Genomic DNA, 21045 nt, shown 5'->3' on the forward strand with positions numbered 1-21045 from the left:
GGCTGCTATCACGTTATTGAAAAAGGATTTTACAAGGAGTAAGGAGTAATAAAATGAATAATATGAATGTACGGTGAATAAAAATGAATAGGTAATGAATGTAAACTGTCATAATAACACAACATTCTGGTTCACGCAGGACAACAATAAGAGCGTAAAAATATTGAAAGGAATTTAGGGTAAAAGTACAGATTGCACTGATTGGATTCATATGAGAAGTAAGAAATAAAAAGTAAAAAGGAGAATGCACTTTGTGGAACTATTAAGTCGAATAAGCTCAAAATCAGTTAGTAATTTGAAGTTTGTGAAAAGAACGATGCGGAAATGGGGAAGAAAAAAAAACAATCGGGAGAAGGAGAAGGAACCCCCCCCCTTAAAAAGATAATAAAAAAATACAATATTGACTTTATGACAAGGTAAGCAGGTCACCGAAGTATAATATTTATGCAAACATACATCTACTTCATGTTACTAATAGCACTGGCGTAGTAGGTATGATAACACACTCTAACAACTTAGCTTTATTCAGATTGAAAGGATATGAGATGTTACTCGTTCCTATTTAAAGGACAAGTCCACCCCCAAAAAAACTTGATTTGAATAAAAAGAGAAAAATTCAACAAACATATCACATAAAATTTCATCCAAATCGGATGTAAAATAAGAAAGTTATGGCATTTCAAATTTTCGCTTATTTTCAACAAAATAGTTACATGAACGAGCCAGTTACAACCAAATGAGAGAGTTGATGACATCACTCACTCACTATTTCTTTTGTATTTTATTATATGACATATAAAATATTTTTATTTTCTGCGTCATTGTCATGATCGAGAAATGAAGTTTCATTCCTCCCTGAACACGTGGAATTCCATTATTTTAACATTTTGTGCTTCAGGCAAGGAGGTCCTAATCGTCAAATTCGTAAAAATTGAAATATTGTTTAATTCAAACAATAAAAAAAAAAGAAATAGTGAGTGATGTCATCGACTCTTTCATTTGGATGTAACTGGCTCGTTCACATAACTATTTTGTTAAAAATAAGCGAAACTTTGAAATGTCATAACTTTCTTATTTTACATCCGATTTTGATGTTCAGCATTGTGCTTGTCTGATTTTTCTCTATTGATTCAAATCAACATTTTTCTGAGGTGGACTTGACCTTTAAAGCGCAGACACTAGAAAGTTAATCGAATAGATCGAGTATAGTAAATTCTCCCGGAAAAGTCCTGCGCCTTTTTTCCCCCGTTTCTTTTTGAAGAGAGAGTGCGACAACACCATGTTAGATTCTGGAAGGGAAAAATAATTGTATCCCCTATAAACCTCTTTCTGACTGTTCTCTGCCCTCCGTTTATACCCATAGATTTTTGCTACTTCATTTGGTAGATGTCAATATATTCGGGCAAATCGTTTCGTTTCCCAATCTGCTCATAGATCTCTGTTCGGATGGCTTCGATTCTTTTCGCCTCTGCTTCCTCTTCGGCTATCTTCTGACCTGGTAACTTTGGCGGTTGATGTTCCTTGTACCGAATGGAACCAACGGAACCAACAGTGCTTGGTCGTTCGGGAAGCTTCGGCGGACGATTCAATGGGGTCGGTTTTTGGAAGATACTCAATTGATCCTTAAATCCTGATTTCTGCATACGCTTTGGACCCTTGATATTTCTGGGCAGAAATAAAAGCATATTAAAAAAACAAATCGGTTCATACGATATGAATTTGAATATATCGTTGAAGTCTAGCTTTGTCATGATTGTAAGGGGCTGTGTCCTGAGAAGTCAGTCACACAGTAATCCGTAATTATACTTATGCAATGAGGCATTAGTATACAAATAATGCACGTAAGCACGTACTCGCAGGGCCAAAATGTAATAATGAACGATGTGCGAGAAGAGCCAATGGATATACCGCACAGAGGTCCGCAGGACCGAGTGCGGTATGTCCAATCGGCGAGTCGAGCACAGAGTTCATTAGTTAGGTCCTCTATGCACAGGCCTGCATTGTTTGTTTTATACACCTCCATGTTACTGAGTTGCCCAAAATGCTATGTGATCTAAATTCTAGATAATTCCGGACCTCGCAATATCCTGCACTCTGATGTCAGAGTGCAGGATAGTACCTTTGGTATGACGTCAGAGTGCAGGATAGTTCATTTTGGATGCAATAGTGCAATTCACTGAATGTCATGTGATCCGATTTGGACCAATCAGATTACAAAACTTTCTTGGGAGTTGTATAATACCGGATCGCAGACTAGTCCTTTACCTTTTAGTATATGAACTGATTTTCACTTTGGGTATAACAATTGGAAACTTATCGTTCATCAAAAATGGTTCTTATATCTTTTGAACTTAATTTGACACCTTACCGGTATATACCTAAATATTCTGAGAAAGCGAATCTTGATATTGGCCTAGATATCAAAACAAAGAAGCATTACAACCAGTAGGCCTATCTGAAAAAATATATACGCGTACCTTCGTAACCTACAGAGGGCGACAACCAGCACAATGACAATAAGGAAGAGAACACTAGCGAGTGCTGAGAGAGCGTAGAAAATCGAAGCGGGAACTCTTGAATCTTCTGCAACTGGAAATGAAGTAATATTACCACTGTCTGCTGCGAAAAGAAATTTGGTGAGAATATTCAGTAATATGCATGATGTAAAATTTATATTAATGTTTTATATTACAATTTGTCTCCAGTGACAGATTTGCTAAGCGGCAGAACTTCAAACACAATTCATTCCTTGTAAACACAATCAACATTTGGCTCTATTTGCCAACATCAAATCTTGCAATAATGCCAGTATTTGCCATGGTTCCATTTTATTAAGGTTATAGAAGAACCATCATTCATCATTGATCACCGTCAATTGATAAGTTAGGCCTAATTGATTGAACGTTTATTCGTTCTTCAACTCATTCATTTTAATCTATCTATATATCAATTAATCACCTGATCAAGTGTAAAATAATTGTATCTGAGCTAAACCTGTAAAGGGCTATCTGCTTGAATAGAAATGTAGACGTTTATGATAACACGTTTGATGAGAGCCGACGAAAGACAAACTTGACGTATTCTCAGTGGCGTATATTTCAATTGCTGTTTATTTCAACTGTTCGTGAACAGTGTCTGTCGCCCTATTCCATTCGATGCACCATTGTAATCTCATTTCAATGTCATGGCGACAATAGACCAGTTCGTCGAATAAAAAAGGTTTCATTCAGATCATTTTGCGAACACGTTATAAATATAGACGTCATTCATTATTTTTTTCATAATCCACGGTTTACGTATAAACAATGTTACATTTTCTGGTAAGCTTATGTCATGCTTGAAAATCTTCATTTGTACATACAAAGTTTCGTCACAAATTGAGAAGAATTAGAAGTGAAACAATAACAAAAACCGATATTTCATTCTTCCATTCGATGCACCAAGGTAATCTCATTTCAATGTCATGGCGACAATAGACCAGTTCGTCGAATAAAAACGTTTCATTCAGATCATTTTGCGAACACGTTATAAATATAGACGTCATTCATTATTATTTTCATAATCCACGGTTTACGTATAGACAATGTTACATTTTCTGGTAAGCTTATGTCATGCTTGAAAATCTTCATTTGTACATACAAAGTTTCGTCACAAATTGACGACAATAGACCAGTTCGTAGTTACATGGACAATTTCGGTCAAATGACCTTTCATTTCTTTCATCATGATAGGCAGATTTCAAAGCAAGATATTACGTAAGTTTGCCTTACATAGCAGGATGAAGAAATTGAATAGACCAGCTAGGTGACTAGAATAGCACACAAATGAACACTTAATGAAGGCATTTGTTGCATTCCTACTTTGAATGCATATCTTAGCATGTTGCACAATGTACTTTGCAAACTGTGAAATACCAGTCGTTCGTGGAAGCATTGTTGTTTTTGTGGATATAAATGAAAACGACAATTCAAAAGAATATATGAATAATCAAGACATCAAAGTTGGTGCTTATCTCATTATATTTTAAAGCACCATGTCACTTTAGTACAAATGACCTTCTTCTGATCATGCGTAGAAAGGAACTACGAACTGGCTTATTGCGCCATGCACTATCATGAAGAGAGGGGCATGGAATCCCGCAACCTCCAAGAAGTATTTATTCATATTGGGGTTGTGAATGTATTGAGGTCAAATTACTCAAATGTATTTCTCAATATACTGCAGCATATGTAAGTATTAATTACCGCTTGCTCCTGATATTGATTACTTCAGGTTTACTGATTTCTAAAGCTTAATTAATATACTAATGCTATCTACTTATCGATACTACTGTATCTAATGATTTCACGAAGGACAGATCTGTTTTGATTTATTACAAAAATGGTGTTTGGCGATTAATGTTGCATGTTTTGCTTTGTAGAAGGTTGCAGAAGGTACTTATAACAGTAGAATACATTATAAAATCAATTAGAATATCAATATACCAACCACTCAGAAATTGATGGTATCAATCAGATATTCCATTTACCTCATTCTTTGCTATGGGATCTGAAAAAAAGTATATAATGGCGATCAAGTCGAGTTCATATTGGGGTTGTTCTATTAGAGCGATTTTTGTTGTTGTCGGATATGACATGTTTCCATGATTTTAATTGGCTGAGAAGCACTGCTCATAATTATGATAACAAGAGTTAAACACCCTACAGGTTTTTTCTCGAAACGGTCTCATGGTCAGTCATTACCTGTTATTTAATACTCAGTTTGATACTCCTCAAAATGATAAAGACATTCAAGCAAACAAATATTACGCGATGAATTTCCTTTTGGGCGGATTTGCGTTATATTACAATGATTAGAGTCGATTTTTTTTCATGTCACTTTAGAGGGACAAAACGACACATCTCATAGGTCAAAGTACAAATTATATATTAAAGGCCTTAAAGGCCACCGCACACCTTACGACCCGACCAGTCGCCGACTGGCTTGCGACTGAGTGAAGGCCACCGCACACCTTACGACCCGACCGGTCGCCGACTGGCTTGCGACTGGGTGAGGGGAGATGAGTCGCAAGGCAGTCATAAGCCTCGACACCGCACACCTTGCGATCCGATCTGCGACTCACATGCGCTTTTTGCCTCTTGGCATATCATCTGAGAAATTGCGCTTACTACTGCGTATGCGCGTAGTTTATCATGATACGCTTTATGCAACCCTGCTGTCTGATTGGCTGGAGGTTGGATTGAGCTTGCGATCCAGTCATAAGGATTCGACATGTCAAATCCTTCCGATTGTCCTTGCGACTTGTCTCTAAACGGTCTGCTACTCTGAATCTGACAAGCGCTGTGACGTCACAACTCCCCTCGCCCAGTCGCACACCTTACGACCCGAACGGTCGGAGATGAATCGCAAGGCAGTCATAAGCCTCGACACCGCACACCTTGCGATCCGATCGCGACTCACGCATGCGCTTTTTGCTTTTTGCTATAAAAACTGAGAAATTGCGCTTACAATTGGGTATGCGCGTTGTTTATCATAATACGCGTTATGCAACTCTGCTGTCTGATTGGCTGGAGGTTGGATTGAGCTGACGATCCAGTCATAAGGATTCGACATGTCAAATCCTTCCGATTTTCCTTGCGACTTGTCTCTGACCGGTCTGCGACTCTCAAGCTGTTAAGAGCTGTGACGTCACATCTCCCCTCCCCCAGTCGCAAGCCAGTCGGCGACCGGTCGGGTCGTAAGGTGTGCGGTGGCCTTAATGGAAATTCGAGAATGTAGTACGGTTAGTTTCGGAATTATTCAAGTTCATTTTGCTCTCTCTCTGTATGCGATGATTCCCGTCCAGCTTCCCAATATTATGAATATACCAGGTGCTGTGGATGCATGTTTGAGGGTTAGATTCAGTTATTGATTTATCAATGAACACATCAGAAATAGACCTATGCATATTGGAAGGATGATTGGGAAAACCACCCCAAGACTCACCTTGACCCGTACAATTCGTACGCTCCAAGTCATCAAAGCCAACCGTCGAGAAAACACTCGTCGACATAATCTCAGTCGTCATTGCCTCTGTCGTCATAGCCATCGGTACATTCCCTGTAACATTCTTGCACCTAAAGAGACTACGGAAGAACCATGCGCTATCGTAGCAGAAGAGTTCTCCCTTAGGTCTAGTCAGTGGCGGCTCAGTGGTAGGACCTTCCTGCCGTGGTGGATGGCCTCGGGGGTGTGGGGGAGGTTCATGACACTCTGTTAAGAATGAGCTCATATGACGAACCATTTCCGTCTGTGGTAGCGGTGGCTGGGTAATCATGTGTGCTGGTAATGTCAAGTTCCAAGTAGTGCAAGGAGCTTCAAAGAAATTACACAGGACCATCTTCTATGAAAATTTTTCTTTTTTAAATTTAAATTGGCAATTTTCATGCTAGAAGTTATCAGTTGAAGATAAATGTAGGGCAATTCCGTAAAATATGTACGCCCGATCCCTTATGGGGGACCTTCATGAATTTATCCGTCTCTGATTTCTTGTTCTTTTGACAGTCTGTATCACTGTCAAATGACAATGACTTGGTTAGTGTATGAGGTGAAGTAGGGCTTGAATAATTGGTGGTCGGACATACAAAAAGGTAGATCGATTATTTTATGGAATTGCTATATAGTGAAATAATTGAAGTAAACGCTGTTCCTATTCCAAATGAAGTCGAATAAAAACTTTTCATTCAGATCATTTTGCGAACACGTTATAAATATAGAAGTCATTCATTATCATTTTCATAATCCACGGTTTACGTATAAACAATGTTACATTTTTCTGGTAAGCTAATATCCTGCTTGAAAATCTTCATTTGTAATTACAAAGCTTCGGCACAAATTGAGAAGAATGAGAAGTGAAACAATAAAAAAAAAACTGATATTTCATTAAATGAGAAGATTATAATTTTGTTTTGACAAAGATATTATCTACAGGCCAATGCGAACTTTGGATGTTATAAGTAACAAATTTACGTTTTATCCATCTCTATAAATGTGTTATTACAATCTGCAAAAGTGCATGAAAGTAGCCTAAACGTGGGCCTATATGGAAATTTCTTACCTGCGCAGTAAAGTGATTCATACGGCGGAGACCAATGACCGTCGATGCATTCAAGAAACGAAGCACCAATGAGCTTGAAGTGATTAGGACACGTGACATTCAGCGCTTGTCGAGTACTGTTAGAAATGGGGACCAGAGTAATCAGACTCTCTGTTTCCTGGATGATACGTGTACATGCTGCGAAAACAAGAAATAAAAATAAAGCGATATTAATGTGAAACGAAACATGAATGGTCTATATAGTCAATTCGTCTTAAAGAGTCATGCTTTTGAACGACTATACTTTGCTAAGGCCTAAAATCAATTTACAGAAGTGTAAATTATTATGTAAATCAGCTTAGTTGCTTTCAAAAAAAAAAAAATGTGGTGTTGGGATACGGAAACATAGAAAGAGTCCATGTCTGATTTTAATCAGTCGTTTCAGCTCGGTAATAAGAGCAACGGGGGCTGGTCAAGATTATTCCCGATTTCTTCACTTATTCCAAAATCTAACTCGCTCAAAATTAATCAGTACCTCATCGCGTTCCTCAAGACAATCGATCTATATCCATGCCTATGATATGTAGAAAATATCTGCACAGCATATTGGTGTATGAAATAATATGATGTTCGTCTTTATGTTCGCTCACTACTCGGATGTTGTCCACAACGCTGGCCCAGTGGATTAGTCTCCGGACTCTGAAACAGAGAGTCGTGGGTTCGAATCCCGACCATGGCGCAATTTCCTTCAGCAAGGAATTGATCCATAATGTGCTGCACTCAACCCAAGTGAGGTAAATGGGTATCTGGCAGGAATTTATTCCTTGAAACGCAGTGCGCGTATAACAGCTGTACTGCTAAAGCCAGGGTAATTATGCTGCATATGTATAATGTAGAGCGCTTAGAGACTTCTGACAAATAAGTAATATATTAAGCGCTATACAGTATAAGCAAGTATAAAAATTATCATTATTATTATTGTTTGATGGTTTGCAACGTGGCATGTACAATCGCTGATGTGGTTTACACCATGTGGAGTATTATAGAAACAATGGATAGAAGAAGAAAAAGAAAAAAAAGAAATGTAGGCGAGAAAGTGGAAATTTGAGCGTAGAGTAATCTTTCTTGAATGTAGTCCAGGAGAAGAAACTCCTGAAGACGGACAGTCAACCTGCCCCAAAAGGTCGTGTCTCTCTACTGCTTCTGCTCATGATCTCTACTCGCCGACTCAAGCCAGCATCTCCTCATCCATCCTACTACTCAAGCTGTTTGCAATTCATCTATCTCTTCTGGTATACAGTCCTTTTCAGGACTACATTCGAGAAAGATTACTCTACTCTCAAATTTCCACTTTCTCGCCTATCCTTTTCTTTTACTTCTTCTATCCACTCTTTCTACAATACTCCACATGGTGTACCGTAAACCACATCACTTACTATTATGTGCCAAACATTCTAAATCCTCATTGCAATGACATCTGCCATAATGATGCCACGCCTTGTTTCAAATGTGCTTTCACATTCAGTAGTGTATTCACATTAAGTAGTATTTTCATATTCAGTGTTTTCACATTTAGTGTGCATCGATAAAATATGACTCATCTTCCAAACGAACAATTTAATATATATATGTTTCAGATATATATTTCTTTATCGCATCCATTTAACTCTAATACCATAATCATGATAATCATGATAATGCCTTATTAAAAAAAGACAATACTTTACTTTTAAAGTAAGATTATACTTACATTGATGGTGACAAGAAGTTACGTTTGGTTGAGGCGATGAAAAAGGAGGTGGAGAAGAAAAAGTCTGATTCGCATTCATGAAGGTAAATCTCTGTTGAAAAATAATGTAAAAGGCTAAAGAGATAATGACGCGTGATTCCATTGTGCTCTTACTAGATGGTGAAAAGTCATAAGTCTGGCGCAATTTCAGTTTTTCGATTTTTTTACTGACAAATTTCGAATATCTCAGATATCACGAGGTGTAAGACGATGCGGATGACATTTGCCTATCCTTTTTCTGACCGAATGGGAATAGATAAATAAACAATATTGAATATTGTAGAAACGTTGAAACTACCAGTAGAACCGATTGTTTTCCTTCATTGATACCGCATATTGCACGATTCGTTAAGGCATGCAAACTGGATGAAAGTGAAGGCAAATATTTTTTTCTTTCGGGTAGTGCATGATTGTGATTATAATAACGTTCAACAGCTGTGATCAGCACACCTTTATTTACAAGGATCGGTTAGTTTTCTCTCCGAAATATGAAACTTATTGATATTAATAAACCTTTCTTTTCGGTATTCTCAGAAACATTAAACCTTGAACTCTATTCCATTCCGATTTAAGAGACCGATATAATTATGTGAAGCTCATTCCCATAATGTAGATTTTACATTTGGGGGACTTTTTAAACGTATATACGTACTGTAGAATGATCTGGTGCAATGTGATAAATATGCTGATGGAAGGATTTTGGCTCATTCGAATTTTGTTTTTCGTATCCCATTAGGAATGGGCATGTGAAAAGGTTCTGTTTCAGGATGAAATGGCGAATATGATTACAGAAAGTTTTGGGATCGGTTTTATGCACGGTTTATAACCTGTAAAATTTTCATCAAAGCTTAAGGCTGCGTGGCTGTTTTCTATCGCAAGAGTGATATGAAATACCAATGCTGCAAAGAATCAGACTGAAGACCTGTATTAGCTGATCGCACTGTAACGTTATTAACAATTCGCTAACAGAGGCCCTGTTACAACTGGCAATGTGGCAGTGATGCCTAATGTTACAACAATACAGTACTTACACAATGAGATAAATGTTTTGATTTCACAATTCGCAGGATGCGACTATATAAGCTCACTCTTAGCGCTCTGTTGGGCTAACGACGTGTAGTGCGACCGGCACTGAATTGAGAACAAAGTATGGCCAGTTTTATCTGCTCCCGAGATCTGAAAAAAATGTTTAAAGACGTATTAAAAATGTAAAATTTTCTTTATGGTTGTGTGGGAGGCTACTTTATTTACAGATGATGACGAAATTAAGCATAATTACGTAGTACAGACAGGAGGTGAAAGAGAGTGAGAGAGAGAGAGAGAGAGAGGGGGGAGACGGCGGGTAAGAAAGGAGAGAGAAAAGGGGGGATGGTTAAGGAGAAAATTAATAACAGCTGGAGGGGCTTAATCGTTATGAAAGCCAGATCATATCAGTGGAACTACTCCCTAATCAAACACTAATCCTCACGTAGTCAACAAAGCACAATGGAAAGTGCATTTGAGAGAAAGAATGAAATAACAGTCTTTGTATAAAATATTTCTTTATTGTTTCGTTACCATTTTTGATGGTTTGATGACGATGATGATTATTATTTTCATTATTGATGTTCGTTGTTGTCATTATTTTTATAAATAACAACACTTTCAATATTTTTATCATTTTTAATAATGATAATATTTTGGTTATTAATATTAATATCAATTGGCATTATGACCATCATCATTGCGATTATTCACACCATAACCATTGTTGTGAATTATGGCATCGTCTAACTCGAACAACGCTGGGTGCATTTTTAGAGCCTGAACCTTGCCGTATTCATCTTCGTGTTCATTATATCCTTGCTGGTAATAATTTCTTATTTTGTTTGCCCTTTCTCCACCACGGTCCGCCAATGTCTATGTTTTTTACAAGGATAGTATAGATAGTGTATATTTGTCATTAAGTCCAGGAGCCATACACTCCAGCAATTCCATATGCAAACATAACTTCATCACTGTCATTTCTCTACTCTATATCAATACGAAAAAAAAAATTCATGCGCGCACACGCCCACATTACACATCGATTGAAAGTCTTAAAAAGTCACTACTAGTATTAGTCGATTGCTAGTTGTTCTCATAAGGATACAGTCCACTTGAGTGAAGGGCACTTGATATCATTTTCATTGCCATGAGCGAGTATGATATATTGTAGCTATCGACGACCCTCGCGGCCGGGAATCGATCAACACTGCCACGTTCCTCTGATAGATACTGGTGCATGCTCTTAAATTTAGCAGAAAATCAACCCAATTATAATTAAAACATGTATTTTTAAAAAGAAGGGGTGGGTTCAAATCTCAGCCATCGCGTAGTTTCCATCGGTAAGAAACGCTCCGCGTTGACATGGTTGAGCTGCACTCAGCAACCCAGGTGATAAAGGGTACCTGGCAGGAAGTAATTCCTTGAAATATCTGTGGGTAGGCCCTACGTTGTAAGACCTTCCGATATAAAGCCAGGGATATGATAATCAAGGTTCCTTTGGAATTTCGTCGAGACATTATTATTCATCATTTAAAAATGTTTAGGTTTTGTTGTTCCCTTTACTCTTATCATGCTTATGAGGCAAAGAACTGATAGACAAAAGATGTTGCACGCGATTTCTCATTTTCAAGCTGTAATATTTTCTTGCTCATTAGATTTTGTGTTTGTATACAAATTTGTAGAGTGGAAATAGTATACATGCTCTTTTTGAGAGAAGGTGTCACTTTTCTCAATAATCATGACGACATTTTAGGGAAAGGAAAACTTCGACAACATTTTATGCAGTAAAACAAACATGAGTATGCGCAGACTTTACCTCGAGCCATCTACATTTCAGCTCATATAACTGAACACATTGTTTGCTCCTAATTTCACTGACGGTTAACGTGGTTATTATGTGTCTACATTTTGACAAACATGCGCAGTATCATTCCTTCATCAAACATGATCAATTTGGTGGGAATATTGTTGAATTGACGAGTGATGTTTCTACAAACTTGGTAATTTTTATGGCAACATAACGTATTCCGTCTACATTATTTTACTCGGCTGATCAGTAAACGTAGTGCATGCTGGTTTAGTTTTTTAAGAAGAAAGTATTTTTCATGCGAATGATATTTATAATTGTTTAGATCAGCACTGGTCATGCTGGTAGTAGTCATTGTACTTTATACGCTGTATAAATTTGGTCCTGGGACAGTTATGAAGGGGAGCATTTTCACATCATTTAAATATATCAATAATAACTGTAGTTTGGCCAAAGTTAGTAATGGACCGAGAACGACTAGCCCTATTTTATTGTGGGCAAAAATAACTCGAATCGAAAAGTTTTACTGAAATTTGCCAGGCATATACTTATTGGCCCGTATTCTGATAGCAGGTTTAATTTAAACTCTGGTTTAAAGTTTTGGTTTAAGTATGGAAAGCCAATTGTTACATAAATCACTAACAGTAGAGATGTCATACTTCAGCTCATTTGGCTCTCAAATCATTCATAACTGTCTAGGAAGTATAAATAGATGATTGTCTTCACCATCGATGAATCAGGAAAGAGCACAGTAAACATAAGAAACATACAACTTAATAAAAATTTTGATTCTTTTGGCTTTCCATACTTAAACCACAACTTTAAACCTGCTATCAGAATACAAGCCATTGACTCCGAATATTACATATTTTTTAATGAAATTGAATTTCCTTGGAATTTGATTTCAAAGACGTACGTGTAGGACTTCTAAATACCATGATCTTATTACTTTTATTGAAATCTGAATGTAAATGTAGTTGCTATGCTAAAAATTGTCATGAAGCGTCATTTGTTATTAAATAAAGACGTGCAGTAGGGGAGCATTTCATGAAAGGACATGTCAGACGTTTAATCCGACATGTCCCATTTTATCCGACAGTTACCATAGTTACAGTGCTTCTCAGCCAATCAAAATCAAGGAAAGATGTCAGATCTGACAAGTTGTCGGACAAAAATGTTGATGAAAGGCCCCCTAGATTGTCATTTTCATTTTGCCATCGTATCTATATGAAACATTTAAGACTGACACAATCAAGACTAACAAGATATTTAATGATGGAATGAAGCATCCCATGGTGTCGCAGTCCAAACAACGCGTGTCTTCGCATTCGGTCCGATATTTGTTCATCATTTCCGTCAACTTGTCCAACACGGGGCCGTTTGTTTGGGTTTCGAAGAAAATTTGGCCCTCGGCGGATTTAATAGTATCGTTTGGCTGATGTTGGCCGTTCAAGCTTTATAAAAATTCACTTTCAAAGAGGGAAGACACTCTATTTGAATGGAATGGAACGTTACGGACAACAGCAATGAAGCTTACTTTTCAACTCATTTTTTTACCCTGCTTTGTCTTATGGCAAAATTATTTTCGGATCGTACATAACGTTGGAGCCGGTAAGTAACCTATTTCAATTATTGTTAGGTTGATATTTTTCCCTTGTAAATCATATATACTTCTTTAAATAGTACTTCAGCTATTAAGCCGATCTGCTAGCAGCTCCTGATTTAATAACATATTGTTAATAATTCGTAATTCAAAGCTTTGTTTGTATTATTTGTTACACAGCATCGTGAATATCAGCGTAAAGTTATATTTTCATTAATAATGAGGATGGGGATTATGTTGATAGCAATAACAAAAGTAGCTTGATTTATACAGCTTGTTTTTTGTCATGAACTATAAAGTGCAACTATTACTATTTTATCACCAGCGCTATAGGAACCAATCCCACAGGGTAAACATTTACATGTACCTCACCTGGGTTGACTGTAGAGTGTTAATTATTTTTGTTGTAGAACACGTTTCGCATGATATGTTTGCCTTCACTCTCTTGTCTGTTAATGATACAAGTAGCATTAATATGGTATGATATTAATGATATTAAAGGAACTAGGATAATGATGCCTGAATGATAAAACGTAAATTTACTTATTTACACACAGTTACGTACAGTGCCGTACCTAGGATTTTCCAAAGAGGGGGGGGGGGGGGAATCGTCCGCCACAAATACTTTGACAAGCAAAAAAAAAGGTTCCACAACCGCATGTAAATGACATTTCGCACCAGAAAAAAATGACAATCCAAAAAGGAAAAAAATGGATTCAACTCCAAAGGAGGGGACCATTGGTGGCTCGTCAGGGGGGGGGGGCAGGGATACGTCCCTTGCATGGGTTGTGATTGTCAGTGGGGGCAGTCTGCACTCCCTGTCCCCCATAGGTACGCATGTGTGTACGTACATACCCACACACATAATTCCTCCAAAGTCGATTGTGCATATTTATCTCCCCTTATTTAGACATAGTTCTACTAATGTCTACGTCTACAATGGTTGTCATACTGCTGTTGTTTGTATACTTTCTTTTTACTATGTTGGCATACATTTTCATTTTATGTTAGAAGAGGAAATTCACCTGGAATGCATCAAAAGTAACGTGACCTATAATTATCTTCACGATATTTGCGATGGCTATATAAAATGCCCCCTCGGAGATGATGAACTCTTTTGTGGTGAGTGCCGTGATTTTTAGTACCTAAAGATAATCCGTCTCCTGATTTTTTTCTTATAAAGTTAGTAAGCCTTGACTGTTTAAATTTATTAGAAATTGTCCAATATAAATCATTAAAAGGAAGTAGTTGTTTCATAGAATGTTAAACTTATTGATGGTGGTGAGGGAATAAACACGCAACGTACTTTTGTTCACAATACATATTCAAAGTAATACCTAAAACAACGGAAAAGACCAAATGTTTTTAGGCCCTACTTCTGTTTCTTATTCAAGCAATTGACATTGCATATGGTCAATGGGATTGCAGTTACCCTCGAATTCTTACTTGCATTTCAGGCGCCACTTGCCGATCAAACTACGTGAGATGCTTGAACCAGACAGAGCCTTGTATTTCTACAAGAAAGCAGTGCAATGAGATACAGGATTGTAGTGATGGGAGTGATGAGATGCTCTGCGGTACGTAATTCAAGTTACTTTGTTTTAATTGAATGATTTGTTTTGATTGATTAGAGTGAATGCTTTATAGAGAAAAGGAGCTTTTAGATTCCTTTTTGTAAACGTCTTTCAGGACATGGGTAAAAGGAGAAGGATGGTCGTTGCATTTGCGCAGGGGCCGCGGAACCTGGGGGCGGGGGGATTCAGCTCCCCACTTTTTTTTCCAAAACCATGTACAAAAACGCAAAATGACCATACGATTGTGTTTTTTTGTATGATCAGCCCCCCCCCCACTTTGAAAACCGTTCCGCGGCCCCTGTTGCGGATGAATGCAACATAATCATGATAATTATACAATAAATAATTATGCGCATGATTGAAATGATCTTTGCATGTCTCTCAATGAGGGGTTTTTACCACTGTTAGTTTTTCACTGATATGAATTTTGTCGATGACGAGTCTCTGTTACAGCATTTCTGTAAGACCACTAGTGTATGCTTGGAAAACAATATTGAATGTAGTACGAAAGTATCATAATTGTTTCGTGGCAAATTTTTATTGAGTTATTTTTTTAAATAAAGGCTTCTCGGTGGAGGTTTTTTTTTACAATCCTTCATATCATTTTGCAGAGAAAGAACTGATGAGATATGAATTTAGATTTGAAAGACATCTTCACCTTTAACACTTTCTTGTCTTTCTTATTTTATTTTCCTTTCAGAAAGTATTGCAAAATGTCCGCCACAGTGCCAAGTATGCAATCATATAAGAGCAGAGTGTAAAGAAGATGACCAAGAAGTTGGTGATATCACCTTCAGTCATAACCTTAGAATATTGTAAGTATACTCTCATATATCTGCTATGTTGACGTGACCAAGACAAAAATACTACCTGAAGTGAGAAAGGATGGTATCTGACAAATTTCTTCTCTGAAAATATCTAGAAAATTATAATTATAAGCAATTCAATTACAAGCAATTATAAGCAATTCATTTGTAGGGATTACTATGGATGAGTGTACGTATGAGACATTAACAAAAATCATTATGGATAAAGATCCGCATGGAAATGTTCTTGCTATTTGTCTTATGTAGTTATTCTGTGTTTTTGTTCCAAATTCATTCTTCAGCTTTGAAATTTGTCTTTTTTGATTACATACCTTTGTCCATTTTTACATAGTTTCTTCAAAATATTGCACCATTCTACAACCATTTCTTTGCTCATCTTTTTACGAAAATCAAATTAGGGGTCCCTGTTTTTATTTTTCTTTCGCATGCTTCAGAAAATTCACAGGGAATTCTACAATAATGCGACTACCGCCCTTCGATATTTCTTTGCTCCTGCTTCTCACTGAAGTGTAAGTAACTTTACTCGTTGGTTATTGTAATGATATACATAAAAAGTAACGCTACAATCACACCAACAACTCCAAACCAACCGATGTTAGTCATTCGAACTAACGCTACATCTTTGATCCGCCTGGAGTCTGTTTTTTCGTTGTGACTGTAGCATAAGTAAGTCAATGTCCCACTACCAGGAAACGTAGAGTATCAGATGAGTTGTATTGATATACAAATCTCACTACATCTATTTCTATATAGCCTCATGGGCTACTGGGCCTCCGATTTCGCTTTCCTTCGACCTGTCGAACTGACATTAAAACACACCAAACAAACAATTATACTAGTTGATAATAATAATAATAATTTGATGATAATGCATATACAATTTAAAACTATTTAAGGACCAATAAAGACTAGTAAGGTAAAAAAATAAGGAGCATTTAAATTGGAATGGGCAATTTTTTTATCACACTATATAAAAAATGCCGAATGTTGGTTGGACAACTCATGGAGCACTTTTACCCAATATTTTTAAAGTGTAATCGAATGATGTTTAATGTATTTACCATGTTTACTGGTAATCTTTTTTAATACAGAACTATACAAGATACCGGCCTGTATTCCATGCTTTATTGTGATTGGAAAGACAAGAATATGCTTCAAAAGCTGTAAGTTGATGATAAGACTTGATACGTTTAAAAAAGGAAATTGCTCGACACTCGTGGAAATAGATGGAATGGGACAAAACAAGTCCTATAATCATCAAGTACATGGGGAAATGATTTTACTATAATTTGTTATTATTTATATGAAAGTGAATAATGTAAATACAATCATTTAAAAGTTGTGCAGTCGAAATTTTCTAGAGCTAAATTTCGATGGAATTTCTAATGTGCACCTTGTTCAATGTTCTTTTATACATTACATGATTATTTAGCCTGGAACACTCTTTCAGTTTTTTTTAAATAAAACAAGCAAAATGTTTTTTTTCTTCCTTTAAAGGATACTATCATGGAATAAAATTGAATGTCTAGAACCCGGAGTCCTTAAAAATGTACAGAAGCTTCAATACCTGTGAGTAAACCGTCTAAAAGTTATACCACAATATTGTGCAGTTGTATATGCCTTTCACATAATTTTATTTCCATTTCTCTCTCCAAAAAAGGAAGAAGTTAGTAAAAAAAAAATGTTAAACTATAGTACTTGTTTAAGTTAGTAAGAAATTACATAATGGAACTGGAATATATTATCGAATTTCATTATTTAACAAGTTTGCATATCCATACCATATTTTTCAGTCCTCATAGATATTTTATGCTTTTATAATTACTTCAAGGGCATTGACACACAACAGAATCTCCGACTTACCCCATGATGTCTTTGCGAACTTGTCACAACTCCAGAATTTGTGAGTATTGTAAAAATACATAAAATCACTACAATTTGTTTACACGTTTAGCTGGTGTGAGCAACACTGTGAAAGCAATTGTGTATATGTGTGAGTGCATTCAAAATGAAACGAGCGTGTTTCTAATGGGTGTGTGGGAGTGTATGTAATGGTACGTGGGTGTGTTGGTGTGTGAGTGCGTGTGTAATGATACGTTGGTGTGTCTGATTGTGTGTTGCGTAGATGTAATAACACGCGGGTTAGACCGATTGTATGGGTACGTATGAATACGCGTGTGTGTCTGATGGTATATTTGGGTGTGAATGTAATGAAACGGGTATGATCTCAGAAATAAGATCTAATAAAAACATCATGCTTAAAAAATTGTCTGATGGTGTGGGAGTGTTTGCAAGCTTAGTGTGTACTTTTAATGGTGTAGAGTAAGGATGTGTCTGGTGTTGTACGTTCGTGTGTAATGATACGTTAGCTGGTTTGTTGATACGTGGGTTGTTGACACGAAATGATGTGCTGGGTATGGGGCGGGCGGGAGAGAGAGTGTGTGTGGGTGTGCTCGCGCTCATGAAAGGTGTTGTGTTTTGGGGTGGTGGAGTAAGTGCCATCATATGCAATGTGCGTTTTTTTTAAATATATAATTCAAGAACAGTTGTCTGGTTCCCTCTGAATGGTAATTAATACACATATATTTCACATCATTATTATGAAGAAATACAAAAATAACGTCATCAGCCAGAGAACTTTTGGAAAAAATACTCAACATACACCAGCTCTCAACATACTCAATATCCAAACCAAACATTTTTAGGTTGCCATGGTAAATTCACGAAATACATATTTCTGCTTGTTTGCTAACATGTTGAATGAGGTTTGAATATTAATTTTGTTTGCAGGTATCTTAATGAAAATAGCTTGACAATTCTACGAGCAGGGTTGTTCCGCGGATCAAACAGTCTCAAAATTTTGTAGGTACCATTTTCATTGATTTTGATAACCTATAACTGAAAATAAAAATCATTGTATGATAGCAACTTCGAATGCATGACCATGTTTTCACAATAAACATGATAATGACGTAATTGTAAAAGTTATTACGTGACATTTCTTTCTTTCTGTTGATCTCTCATTTGTTATGAATCTTTGACTATGCTTCTTAATACAGTAGCTGGTGAAAGTATTGAGCATCAATGACGCTTTAATAAGATTTATGCCTATGGTTTGTAATAATGCATTTAATTCATATACATCAATAATGATTTCCATTATCATGATTATGGTCTGAAGAACCTAGTATGCAATCGAGGGAGGAACTTTCAACTGATATTACAGTTTCCCCCATCTGTCCATCGGGTAATAATTATTTAGACATGATTCAAAATAGAAATTTACAGTAAAGGAAATACACTTTCTCGAAGTCTTGCAAAGAATGGTCGCGTGTTTAAAGAGAAACCACGCAACATTCAAGCACACAGCTTGACACCTTTCTTTTGCTGATAATCTTACTACGTGATTATTGATCATATCATGTTGCATTTTAATGTCTTTGATTTTTTTTCAGGGTGTTCTCCGGAAATATGATTTCAGTTGTAGAACCTGGAACTTTCGATGGGTTGACATTGCTGAAACGTTTGTAAGTTTATGGTTACCATTGTAGAGTTGTTTCGTTGTACATGTCTATATTCTAGAGCAATGGCCAGCATAAGGATCCGACCATCCAAATGCTTAAACATGAATTATCTATATGCTCTTCGCACTCGTCTGTATTTAAGTTGGAAAGTGCAGATAATATGATTTTGCTGTGCTTCAGATGTATAAAACTTTTTATATATCTTAAATTCATAAGTACTTTTCTTTTGTATTATATTGCATTCGTAGAAGCTTGGACAATAACAATCTCCAACGTATTCCATTCGGGGTCTTTAATGCTCTCATCAAGTTAGATCGGCTGTGAGTATACCATTTAGTCTATGAACAATCCGACGGAGATTTTTTTAAACCAAACATATGTTGCTGTTATTAAAAAAAAATCGCGTGTGTGTGGGTGTGTGTGTAAATGACTAGTTCCTACTTTTGGGTCATCACTGTGTGTTTTTGTTAAATTGGTGAGCAATGAAAAACGTAGAAAACGAATATTTTGACAATTCATAGATTCAGAAAATTAGTTTCTTTGGGAAATTATTTAGGAATATTCAATTAAATAAGACATATTCATCCAAGGCATATACACTCTAATAATCCAAGGCATATGTGATCCGTTAATCCCTCAAGACAGACACTTATAATTCATTTAGTTAAGCAAATTTTCGGAGTATTTCATTTCCTGTCTAATTCGAAACAGTAAAATATGGATTTTCATGTATTTATTCCCCGATCTCCAATTTTTTGTAATGTACCAATAGGAAAATATTATATATTTTTGGTAGTCTATAAAGTTATTCTTAGGGCAAGGTAGTTCATTGTTAGAATGTCCGCCTTTGGAACGAGAAATCGTGGGTTCGATCCGCGTGGCCTAGTCTTACCAAACACTTATCAAACATGCATATAGGACCTCCTATCATTCCAAGCAGGTGCGGTAGAAACGCCGGGAGTTCGTGTATTAGAATGAATAAATGTAATGTTATGCGAGTTTTGCTGCAAGACAGGCTTATAAAGTTGAAGTATCTCATATTTACCCCAAAATATGAATCATTATTGTTATCATGATATATTCATTATTATCTTTGTCAATAGTATTATTCAATTATTATTGATATTATCATCATCACCATCACCATTGTTATAATTACATGTATTATGAATATTGGCTGTTGATATTTTTTGAAATTGTATGTTATTATCAATACTGTCATAATAATTAAGATCCACACTTTATGATATTGACAAGACAAAATGCCAAACATTTCATTTTAGAATGCTGAGCTACAACAACATATCTACTCTAGAGCCGGGATGCTTTACCGACCTAATTTCTATGAGAGGACTGTAAGTGTCAAACATCTCTGGCAAATATGAGAACTATTAATTTCATAACAATGCCATCATCATTTTACACTAAAACCTGACAATGAGTTCAATTAACTCAACGAATCAATTGTGATTCTTTTATATCTCCCCTTTCAAGCATCAATTTTACAGAAAGGTAAACGATGAGACATGAGTGATCCTGTCTATTGATGCAGATCATGTTGCTAAATCTTTTTAGCTAAATCGAATGACTGTTTTGGAAATGTTGGTGAAATGTTAGTGAATTACTTTATCAGGGCTTTCTTATAGATCGCTGCAAATTCGAACGTACCACCTTTTATTGAATTCAGTATGTTGATTGAGATTCGTAAAGAGGCATTACATTGTTTTTCACGTCATTCAAGAAAAATAAAATATAATAAAAAATGAAAATAAAGTATTTAGATTTATTCATTTTCCAACTAAATATCTTTCATTCATCTT

At 36.3% G+C, this 21045-nt stretch overlaps 1 protein-coding gene across 1 annotated transcript; it reads right to left on the reverse strand.

Annotated features, from left to right (window-relative positions):
* Positions 1–1158: 1158 nt before the first annotated feature.
* Positions 1159–16022, reverse strand: LOC121424217. Its single transcript, XM_041619825.1, has 5 exons — positions 16013–16022; positions 7097–7273; positions 5986–6321; positions 2478–2619; positions 1159–1665 (listed from the first exon to the last, which is right to left on the reverse strand). Exons 1-5 carry the CDS (start codon positions 16020–16022, stop codon positions 1371–1373), a joined length of 960 nt encoding a protein of 319 aa, XP_041475759.1. The 3' UTR covers positions 1159–1370.
* Positions 16023–21045: the final 5023 nt, after the last annotated feature.

This window comes from Lytechinus variegatus, chromosome 11 (genome assembly GCF_018143015.1).
Source record: "Lytechinus variegatus isolate NC3 chromosome 11, Lvar_3.0, whole genome shotgun sequence".
Lineage (NCBI taxonomy): Eukaryota > Metazoa > Echinodermata > Echinoidea > Temnopleuroida > Toxopneustidae > Lytechinus > Lytechinus variegatus.